The sequence below is a fragment of the Sinocyclocheilus rhinocerous genome, unplaced genomic scaffold, assembly GCF_001515625.1.
Source record: "Sinocyclocheilus rhinocerous isolate Xijiao unplaced genomic scaffold, SAMN03320098_v1.1 scaffold529, whole genome shotgun sequence".
Classification (NCBI taxonomy): Eukaryota; Metazoa; Chordata; class Actinopteri; order Cypriniformes; family Cyprinidae; genus Sinocyclocheilus; species Sinocyclocheilus rhinocerous.
In genome coordinates this window covers 578,433-590,672 of record NW_015635521.1, presented here as the reverse complement: position 1 = coordinate 590,672, position 12,240 = coordinate 578,433, and the positions used below count along the sequence as shown (strand labels likewise).

Genomic DNA, 12,240 nt, shown 5'->3' with positions numbered 1-12,240 from the left:
CGGGAGTCCCGCGAGGTGATGCACGGCCAAGATGGCGACGGCTGCCTCCGCCCACTTTTGAGCTTCAAAAACGCTCTTCGGAACCCTACGGGTGACGTCACGGACACTACGTCCATGTTTTCATACAGTCTATGGTCCCAACTGAGGTAACATTCATTAATTAGGAAGGGGTGTGATATCACATGCTTGAGGTGTGACAAAATGATGCTTTCTCATACTTTGAATCTCTCACTTCAAGGCTTCAAGGACTGAGGGGTAATATTTAGAAAGAGTTTCATTTGTTAGAACCTCTAATTTTTTGATGCTTTCGAATAAGCGTAATCATCTATTCTGTTTCACTGAGAGCCTCTTATGTCTGAATTAATAATGAAGACTCGCTCACAAACACATGCATAGGTTTCACAATGTTTTTTTTTTTTACCTTTATTAGGGGTACAGAGACTTCCCAGACTGTATACAAGCACAGCCCTGACCCAGAACACGTAATCACCAACATAACATCTAAATCAATCAGTCTGTGAACAAAAGCTAAATATAAACACCATTATAAATTCCTATTCCTATGCTATTTGGGTCAATGACAAAACAAACGTTAACAATAATAAAAAAGGAAAAATGATTTAAAACATGTGCCAAGTTATATAAATGGACTCGTTGTATTCATTTTGATTTCATAAGGTTAAAAAAAAAACTTTAATAATATTTTCAAGAAAAGTTTACATTTTAAAAATATTATATGTGTTTTAATTAAGTAAAAGTAATAACCCATTGAAAACATATGAGTATTGTACATTTTAACAATTCTTTTCAAAAACATTTTTACATATTTTATTTATTTATTTTATTTTATTAAATTCATGAACTATTTAGTCAGTTTTCAGAAAATGTCACAGCACATTACAAACTCAACTAATTTTGCCTTGTCACAAAAAGGTCAAACACATTTTAAGAAACTTGTTGTCCTTGACACAAAGTCCGGAGGATCTGTGGTATATTCAAATATTTTATAAATATAAATACATTTTTTAATTTAATTATAAAATGCATGATTAACTAGGTAATAATGTGTTCTTAAAAAATAATAACTGTTTTATTATTATTAAATCAGAACAGTTCTATCTACCTGACATTTCTGACTTTATGCCTTATGAGCATATAAAATATTAAAATGAATTTTAATTCAGAAGTAGATCATCATAAAGAATAGCACTTTTAATGTATGTTTAAATAAATTAATAGATCAAAGTAATGTCATGTCATTAATCTATTCACTTTGGCTCTGCAAACATAAAAAGCAGACAGAGACAACTTGTAAATGCTTATGTCGCCTCAAAAACAATGCCTGCAGAAAATGTTCACTAAAGTGAAAGTGTAGTAACTAAATTAATATGAATAACATTCTATAGACACCTGAACATCTATAAAATGTCTATAAACACCAAATAGACACAGGAACAAAAGAAAAAGTTCAGCTAAATTCTGACCAAGCTTTTTCATTTTTAGATGCCACGAGAAATGATAATTGCTGATCAATAAATAGAATAAAATTACATCAAATTTGAATTAAAAAAAATACTTCTCCATGTAGTCTCTGTAGTAGTGCATTAAAAGCACCTCTTGTGAATCTTAATATAAACCCTGAATATGATTTATACATCTGCATATCAACATACCCTATGCTTCATTTCCTAAATACACTGAATCCTCTTAAATAAACAAACCACACTATATTAAGCTGAGTTACGACTACTGTATTCAGTCCTGACAGTCTTGTTGTCCTGTGAGGCACGTACCCAAATCCAGCAGCCAATACTTGCAGTTCTCTGAGCGTCCTGAAGCTGAACCCATGTGACAAAGTGGCCTGACTGATAAAAATGAGTGTATTCCATGTGCCATACCAAGAAGCAATCCGGACAGAGGAGGCAAACTACACCAACTCCTCTAAACTGAAAGGATTTTACCACATAATGCTGAGAGGAGAGTGATGGACTATGAAAGAAAGGGAGGGAGAGAGGAAGGGGGATGGAGAAAGTGGGAGGTTTGGTGTTTCATGCACAGCTGTGACTAAGTTATGCTCAGAATGAGAGAGAGGGAGGAAGGGAAAACCGGATGAGAAGACTCAAAGAGAGGAAAGAGGTGTAAGCTATAGTTCTTTAATATGGAAGATGTGATTCTGAAAGAGTCAGAGTTAAAGTCTTCTCAAAATTAGGCAGTTTCAGCTTTTGTAGCAGTTTTCTAATTGGTGGAAGCTCACAAAAAATATAAGCAGGTCATATTTAATATATTTTGCTTTTTCATCTTGCCCCCAAATTTTAGTCCAGATTCTCATTACATTTGTTACCTTGGACCACAAAAGATAAGGGTCAGTTTTTTTAAAATTGAGATTTATACATCATCTGAAAGCTGAATAAATAAGCTTTCCATTGATGTATGGTTTCTTAGAATAGGACAATATTTGGCTTACATACAACTATTTGAAAATCTGGAATCTGAGGGTGCAAAAAATCTAAATATTGAGAAAATCACCTTTAAAGTTGTCCAAGTGAAGTTCTCAGCAATGCATATTACTAATCAATAATTAAGTTTTGTATATTTATAGTTTTAAGTTTATAGTATATTTACGGTAGGAAGTTTACAAAATATATTTATGGAACATTACTTAATATCCTCATGAGTTTTGGCATAAAAGAAAAATCCATAATTTTGACCCATACAATGTACAGTATTGTTGGCTATTGCTACAAATATACCCGTGCTACTTATGACTGGTTTTGTGCTCCAGGGTCACATTTACCTTTTACTGTATATCAGTTTATACACTTTTATTTTATAGGTTGCACTGTCACTTTTGCATTAATTGCATTATTAATTTCAAGGACTTTTCCAGGAAATCACGTTTTTTTTAAATTCCCTCCTGTTTTCAAGACTGAGATCTCTGATTACAGTTTTACCTGATTTCAGGGAGAAATATGATATGATTCTTGACAGGTTGGCTTTGTAAGATTCACAACCCCCTTTTGAAAATAAGGGCATTACAGATTTTTTATATTCTTTTATGTGAAGATTTCTAAAAATGCCATGTGGATGATGGCATTCAGCAAAACAACATCAGTCAAGCTTTGACCTGTTCGAACATTTTCAGCATTTTTCATTGGGAACACAGTAATAATACATCTCAGCCGTAAATGACAGTTTTAAAGTGTACAGTACGACTGGCAGGCTTGGCCAATATCAGGTCGCAGCATGAAAATCAAGTAAACTACACAAACAACTGCCTCTATATCACCTACACAAATGGTTGCCTCTCTTACAGGCTGCACCGGGGCGGATGGCTACAAAGATCTCCCTGTTTAAGCGTCTTTGGCTGCTTAACAGTAGCTGGTCTGTGGCCAGTCGAACTGCTTCCTTTGCTATACATACACACACACACACACACATACGCAGATCCGTAACTGCTTATGCCAGAACTAATCAGCATTCTACTGAAGATTCATGCTCTGGTCTCATGGTTAGGGCTGGGTATCGTTCAAAAATTGTCGATATCGATACCGATACCGATACCTTGACTTCGATACCGGTTCCTGAACGATACTTTTTTTGATACCGATTTTATGAAATCAATTTTAACAAGATTACATTATCTAAAAAAAAAAAAAACTTTGGTTTTATTTTTCGTATTACAGTACCATGAGAGCTAAAGAGAGCAGACTGCTCCATGCGCTTTCGAATTGCTCTCGCGGATGTCAAACACTGATCGATCTTTGTCGCGCCTCTTATAGTCGAACACACCGGCTAGTGCTGCAGGCTTATTGGCTCACTGACGCTGATGAGATTAACCCCTTAGGTATCGAAATTTGGTACCGAACGACGAGACGTTTTTCGATACTCGATGGTATCGAGGCATTTCGGTCGGTACCTAAAAAGTATCGAACTCTATACCCAGTCCTACTCATGGTAGCCTAAAAGTTTGATTTCTTTCAGCCCCTCTGGACACGTTTCAACACAGCAGCTGCCTTAAATATACCTTGAGCGTTTCAGTGAACAAAATAGTCTGGGCAGCAATTTGAAGAGGTTGAATACACTGGCCATCGTGAGTTATGACGGTTCCTATTTCAAATTCTATAAATACAGATTGTCCTTGCTGTAAGAGAACCGGCTATTTGACATTTCCCATGACCTCTGCCCAAGTAAAGGTGCTTGTCTACTTGTAATGATGTCATATAATGGACATAAATGACAGGTAGGTGTCCTTTTAACTCAGTAGTTACAAAACATATCAACATCATTAGTTTCAATATGAATTTTATATAACTTTACAAGCTTTTCATTGATTATCTCTTTAATAGACAGACAGACAGACAGACAGACAGATAGATAGATAGATAGATAGATACATACGTACTTTTTGGGAAACATTTGAGCAGCATTTTCTTACTACATCATGAGGTAAAAATAAGGCAGTTTCAGTAACTTCCCATAATTCCACAAACTGAACACCACACCCTGCACACACTAATGATCTTCTCTCAGATGCTGCCCAGTCATCCTTGTGTGGATGACCTCAAAAATCTTTGCCTGGTGACCTTCTTAGTTTTACCACATGCTCTTCCTTTGTAATCAAGTCTTTGTCACAAATCATGGTCCATTCAGAGTTTTCAAAAGCAGTGACTAACCACCATGAATTCCATGTTACATATCTTTGATCACGAGGAACTGACGAGCAAATGTAGTTCTAGATGTACTTACTACAGCCGAATGAAATTCCTTAAATACATGTTAACAATAAGAAAGATTCAAAATGAATTATGCTGACTCATCCTATGTCTTCTTCATATGTAAACATTTATTTCACCACAAAGAGTTCTAGAATATTATTAAAACCTTAAATATTGCATGACATTAAAATGGACCATATGCATTTTTTAATAGAATATTGTAATAGAAAAACAACCTTTCCACTGTTTCTGCTGTTCCAATAAAACCAAGCCAAACCAAAACAAAACGAAATGAAACGAAACGAAACAATATTTAACAGCTAACCATCCACAATTTAGTCAAATCCCGGCAGATAAAATCAAATCTCGTCTAAATATTTCCCTGCAAATATTCATCTTCTTTTTGAAATAGGTCACATTACAAATGTTACCCATGCTCTAAAAAGATTCTGGTATTATACATAATATGATAATAAATGACATAAAATATACTACATTATACTACAATAAATTTATTTAATTTTTTATTAAAATTATTTGAAAATGAATACATTACAAACTGCAATATTGTGAAATAATATTACAATCTAAAATATATATATTTTCTATTTTAATATAATAATAAGGATTTTCTGATGAATATGAAGTTTATAAGAACAGCATTTATTTTAAATAGATTTTCTTTTTAATTTTAAATACATTTAAATGTCTTTACTGTCTCTTTTGATCACATTTATGTGTCCTTGTTGAATAAAAATACTAATTTCTTTGAAAAATAAATACTGACCCCAAACTTATGTTTTATTGTTTACAAAACGGCTGGTTTTAATTGCATGACTAAAATCACAAGATCACATTAAGTGAGTGATGTGACATGTGGCCAAGTATGGTGACCCATACTTGGAATTAGTGCTCTGCATTTAACCCATCCAAAGTGCACACACACATCAGTGAACACATACCCGGAGCAGTGGGCAGCCATTTTTTTGCTGCGGCGCCCGGGGAGCAATTGGGGGTTCAGTGCCTTGCTCAAGGGCACCTCAGTCGTGGTATTGAAGGTGGGAGAGAGCGCTGTACATTCACTCCCCCCACCTACAATCCCTGCCGGTACGAGACTCGAACCCACAACCTTTGGGTTACGAGTCCGACTCTCTAACCATTAGGCCACGACTTCCCCACGACTTCCCCTAACTGTGTACATGGATATAATCCAACAGGGAAATCCCCAGCAGCCTGTGTTCATCACCTGACACAGCCCATCACCATGGTTACTGCATGCTCAACACACTTCAACCCTAACAAGAAAGAGCAAAGCTGGACTGCAATTAAAATTGTACTGTATTGTATTTGGGTTCAGGGTGAGTCAAGAGCAGACGCACACATGTACACAGCTTTGATCCATTCCTCCTGAGAGAAAACACACCATATCTGGCACCCATATTAGGATAATCCGATTTAATTTTGGTTTGTATATTTCATGCTTAAGCTTGCACACAGCTAGAAATCTGTATCTATAATTATTGTAATTAAACATCAATCCTCAAAATATTCAATAAAAATCGAATTATTTTAAAATGCTACCAAAACAGATTCATTATGAGATTCCTATCGAGTCAAAGGTGGTTACTTAACAACTCTTACACAAAGGACCAGCTGGAAACCCCAGACGCGCATGTTGACGTGTCGTTGAGTAATCCCTCAAGCATTTACACAAAAGCTCTTCCCATGACTGGAGAAGAACATCAAACACTATTCCAGATTCTCAGGACCTCACAAACTCAAAGCACTGACAAATACAAGTAGTGCAGCCTCTGTGAAGTGTAAACCTAAATAAACGCCATTCAAAATCCTGAAGCCATCTTGATCTAACCCCATAACAAGGAAGGACCAGCATGAACATCCAAAAAAAAAAAAAAAAAAATCCAGAACTTTTAAGTAAATTCAGTCCAATCAAATCTAACCCAGGAAAGCTGTCCATCTTACCTTTATGGTTGAAAATGCCCTCCATCTCCATGCTACTTCGGGAATGGGCGATGCAAAGCATAGAGCTGGGAACCAGGCCCTCCTGGGCAGGTGAACGGTCAGTGGTGCGAACCAGACACCAGTCGGGCTTGTCCTGGGGCCTTTCTACAAGCTCCACTGTCTGACCTCTGCGTACAGTCAACTCCGATCCATTACTGGCCATGAAGTCGTGGATGACCACCGTCAACTCTGAACCACCGGACAACTGTGGAGGAAGGCATAGAGTCACATTACATATTCAAATATATGTGATAAAGACAACAAACGTGACAAAAAAAGAGGCATAACGAACGTACCCACTGGTAATGTGGCATTGCCAATGAGCTCAAAAGGTGAGCAACTGACCCCGAACCTTTACACGCCATGTTTCTACCAAAACAACACCCCCCAGTACGTCCTTATGCAGGAAACATCACACAGAAGAATGGTCTAATGGTCAACAAAACCCATTTCCGACAATGCCATATCCTTCAATCTGGAAGACAGAGCGCTGAATAACCGTGTCTTATCAAAACGAATCTCATCTACAGTTTACGCTCAAGCATTCAGAACTCCTGTGAGGTAAAGTGGCAGGCGGTTGAAGGCTGCTGACACATCCTCGCATTGCCACGGAGATGGAATCAGTCTGAAGGAGTGACGCCGGGCAGAAGGAAGGGAGAGGAGGCAGAGACGGACACAATGTGCCAAGATTTAAAGGAGCAGGAGGCAAATTAATGCTCATTAGAAGTGACGTGCAGGAACTCGTCCGCTTCTGAGAGCTTCACCTTTTCACCTCACCGTGAACTGAGAGGGCTCTGTGTGTCTAAAACAGTGAGCTTTTGTGCGGGGTCATCAGGGTACATGAGTGAATTTAGTGACTCTTGACGTGTTTGTGTATGTCACAAAGAGACGGGGAAGGGACCGACATGGAAGAGAAGACAGAGAAGCACTAAGATGTCCAAGTGTGTTTAGATCGGACAGTATCAGCAAGTAACGTGTGTTGCTGTAGGAGGCTTGCAATATATATCGGTGACAAAAACGCACATGTGTGAAGGCGTGTGAGAGGAGAGCGCTGACTGTGAGTGGGAAGACAAGCGTCTGTGCTGTTAAATCCAAAGCAACCGAAGCAACAAACATTCCCCAGTGAGGAGCATTCATTACGTCTGTTGGTAATCAAGTTAATTGAATGTTGGAACTTCTTGCATGGCTGATTTCATATTCAATTAGGAGAAATTTTCTGTTCCCTAAAATGTTTGTATGCATAAAAACTTCTCCTAAACATCCTAAAACATTCTAAATGAGAGACTATAAAGAATTTTACTACGTTATTTACTAATTTTTAACATTCATCCATATGTGACCCTGGACCACAAAACCAGCCATAAGGGTAAATTTTTTTGAATAATCTGAATAAATAAGCTTTCCATTGATGTATGGTTTGTTAGGACAGGACAATATTTGGCCGAGATACAACTATTTGAATATCTGGAATCTGAAGGTGCAAAAAAGCAATTCTTAGCAATGCATATTACTAATCAAAAATTAAGTCTTGATATATTCACGGTAGGAAATTTACAAAATATCTTCATGGAACATAATCTTTACTTAATATTCAAATGATTTTTGGCATAAAAGAAAAATCCATAATTTTGGCCCATACAATGTATTGTTGGCTATTGCTACAAATATACCCGTGCTACTTATGACTGGTTTTGTGCTCCAGGGTCACATATAATAATTTCATAAAAATGCTTGCTTTGCACTTAAGAAGCTATTTTTTTTTAAATGTTTCATTAATTTGAGTATTTATATGACACTAATTGCCTTGCTGCTTATAGCTGAACTTAATAATTGATGAACAGCATTGACACTATTGAACTAAATAACCTTGAACTAAATTGAGCTGAATACTATTGTCTGGCGCTATTGTCTTCTGTAGAGCTGCTTTACAGCTGAAATTGAAGTTGTTTCACTTTAAATTTGTTCAAATGAAGTTCTTAGCAATGCATATTGCTTATCAAAAATTAAGTTTTGAAGTATTTACAGTACGAAATTTACAAAATATCTTCATGGAACATGATCTTTACTTAATATTCAAATGATTTTTGGCATAAAAGAAAAATCCATAATTTTGACCCATACAATGTATTGTTGGCTATTGCTACAAATATACCCGTGCTACTTATGACTGGTTTTGTGCTCCAGGGTCACATATAATAATTTCATAAAAATGCTTGCTTTGCACTTAAGAAGCTATTTTTTTTTAAATGTTTCATTAATTTGAGTATTTATATGACACTAATTGCCTTGCTGCTTATAGCTGAACTTAATAATTGATGAACAGCATTGACACTATTGAACTAAATAACCTTGAACTAAATTGAGCTGAATACTATTGTCTGGCGCTATTGTCTTCTGTAGAGCTGCTTTACAGCTGAAATTGAAGTTGTTTCATCATTTTTTAATTTTAAAACATTACCACTGATACCACTGTCTGTATTGTATAAAGTGTAATATGAATAAATGTCACTTGACAGACAACTTGACAACAAAATGTCCCCAATCATGCTGTGATTACCACTTGCCACTGATGAGTCATTTTTTCCACAACTGCATAGTGACAGAAATGCAATTAATTTTAAGCTAATGATAATGAGTAGCTTTATTACTGTTGAAGTGCTATGGCACAGGTTCTATTTTTTTTTTCTATTTTTTATTTAGAAACAATCTAGCATTTATTTATTCATTCATTCAAATTAAAAATCCCCACCATCAAACATTATTCCAAAATCATTTGTCAAGAAGTAGTGAAAGTGGCCCTATTTGGAGATTCACCCATAGTCTCTAAAAACTAATGCCTGGAATCAACTGTTCTTTAAGATTTGATTCATAATTAAAATCAGTTTTATTGTAGGTGTAGCCTGTTTCTTGGATACAAGCCAGTGTGGTGCAGCCTTTTGTCTGAGGTATGAGATGAATGAAACAAATGTTTTTTTGCTCAGGTACATTTCACCGATTTTCCAGCAGCTTTATTATCTCTAAAGAAGAGCGTAAATTTAGGGGCGGGAACAAGATTCTGTTCTTTAAATCTTTGGATTAGAACAAGATGTAACCATGAAGTACTTCAAATGAATGCTCATCCATCTGATATGAAATGTCTATTATGGAATATAGCTTCAAGCAGCAATAATAGGGCCAACCACACAGATGGCACAAACATGGCATGTAAAGTTGTTTAGTCATAGAATCCTCACCGGTGATTGTAGGATATGCAGTTTAAAGGTTATAAGTATTTCTAGAAGTACTTGTTACTTTTCACCACAAGATGACACAGTCATAAAATTGGTAAGGTTTTGGCAGGACATTGTGGTAAATATAACAGCAAAATTTTGTGCCAGTATGAAAAAAGGTTGCAGATATATAGTACTTCTAGTTAGTCACTAGCACAATCATAGTTTTGAACATCAGCAATCCATTTACTGAATCAGAACCAGTTTTGGTGAAGATTAAATAAACGTTATAGGCATTGCAAATGTCCATAGTGCTCCATGAGCACTAAATTAAAGAAAAATAAAAGAGATAGTTTACCCCACAAAATGAATGGAAATTCTGTCATTTACTTATCCTCATGTGGTTCCAGACCCAAGATTTCCTTTCATCTTCAGAACACAAATTAACACAGCTTTTAATATTCTCTTATACTTTTTGTCCATCCATTGAAAGTGCACACGAACAAAATGTTAATGCTTCAAAAGACATTGTAAAAGTAATCCATGTGAAACTTCCTTGCACATACATAGAGCTCATCAAATATGGTAAACACAGATATTACTTGACACGTGAGAATGGATGGACAAAAGTGATGAAAAATATAAAAAATATCTTCCTTTGTGTTACGAAGATGAATGGGAAGTCTTATGGGTTTAGAATAACATTATGGCAGAATTTTCATTTTTGGGTGAACTATCCCTTTAAGAACTTCAAGTATTACAGTGGTCTTTCAATGTGATGGCACAAAGGTTTTTTAACCACAACAGCATATTAAATATTGGGTATTAAAATAAATAAATACATTTTTGCATTTAGTGTGAGGCTAAAACATTCAGTACAGACATTAACTAATTTGCCTTGTTCTTACAATGCTGCAGATTTAAACATGTCACCAAAACACCAGAACTGAACACCGGGTGTAGCATGGCACTTTTAGACTAAGGTCGACAGATTTTCACACTCACCTTGTCGCTATCCAGTGTATTCTGGGAGGTGCGGGAGGCGATGGAGATGGTGTCTGGCTGACTGCTTGCATCACCCTGACTGTCTAGGTCCTCTCCATCCCTGTTATTCAACAAAATATATATCATTCAAAAGAGCAAACTGACCAAGGAAAAGCCACCCTGGTTAGACAGTCGATGTCAGAGACAAGATACTGATATGCATAAAACTTGTTTCTTCTGTGTTAACATATTCTGAGATCCAGAGATTCATACTTGCTTATTGATTTGGACTGATGTGAGTTGTTAACGTACCGTTTGCCCTTGTGTTTGGCTGCAGTGGCTTTGGGAATGTGGATTGGCTCTTTGAGTGCCCCCCGTAAATGGATGGTACGCTCCTGGATAACTTCACGAACATGTTTAATCCAATCCTGTTTGTTTTCAATACATGAAGCCTGGGGATGCATTGAACACAACAAAACATTAATCAACCTCAATTTACACAACAGACATGCATATCAATTAAACTTGTCAAAGCCTACAGATCTGTTGCAAAAATAATGACAACATGCAATCAGAGTTCAAATGAAGTAAAAAAACTGTTTACCTACTTAATGTGTTCCTGGTCTTATTATGCACACAAAAAAAGCTTTTCTAATCTTTTATCAAAATATAATAAATTGCTCTGCTTCTTAATGTACTTTCTTTAAGGTCCCAGCCTCCAACCACATGTCAATGAAACTCTATCAATGATTCAATCAATTCTCAAAGGATGAAATCAATTTCCATCCTACTTTTCACTTGGGAATTCTTCAGATTACAGAAATAAAATAGGTGGAAACGATGTTTAATAACTGTAAGCAGGCTAAAATTGTGAACATGAGTGCAGGGCTCGCAAAATCGCTAGCCCGACGTCCCGGGGCTATTGTGTTTTCCAGTCAGGCTACCAAAATGCATCACCACTCTGCCCGACGGGCTATCTTAAATGCAGATCTCCTGCGGGTCCTCAAAAAATCCTAAAGTGAGTTGTATCAATGCTGGTCCTTTGCTGGTTTATGCTGGTCCTTTTGCTGGTTTATGCTGGTCATGTGCTGCCAAAGGACCAGCAAAGGACCAGTTTAAACCAGCAAAGGACCAGCATAAACCAGCATCCCAGCGTCAAAACATATCTAACCAGCATATGCTGGTTTTTTCAATAGGGCTGTCCTCAGAAACGTGTCGTTGGCATTTTAATTTAATTTGACCTATAATTCCTGATAAAGCAGCGTTTATGAGTGCGGACTCGGAGCTGCTTTGTGTACAGCCGTTACCGT

General features: G+C 36.6%; 1 protein-coding gene across 1 annotated transcript in view; it reads right to left on the bottom strand.

Annotated features, from left to right (window-relative positions):
* The window catches only part of LOC107746974 (triple functional domain protein-like), a 177,464-nt gene that overhangs the window by 27,134 nt on the left and 138,090 nt on the right, over window positions 1-12,240 (bottom strand). The window contains exons 32-34 of the mRNA XM_016561341.1: window positions 11,243-11,382; window positions 10,952-11,051; window positions 6,699-6,942 (exon numbers count right to left, since the gene is read on the bottom strand). Coding sequence (XP_016416827.1) covers window positions 6,699-6,942; window positions 10,952-11,051; window positions 11,243-11,382 — 484 coding nt within the window. The remainder of the gene's footprint in view (window positions 1-6,698; window positions 6,943-10,951; window positions 11,052-11,242; window positions 11,383-12,240) is intronic.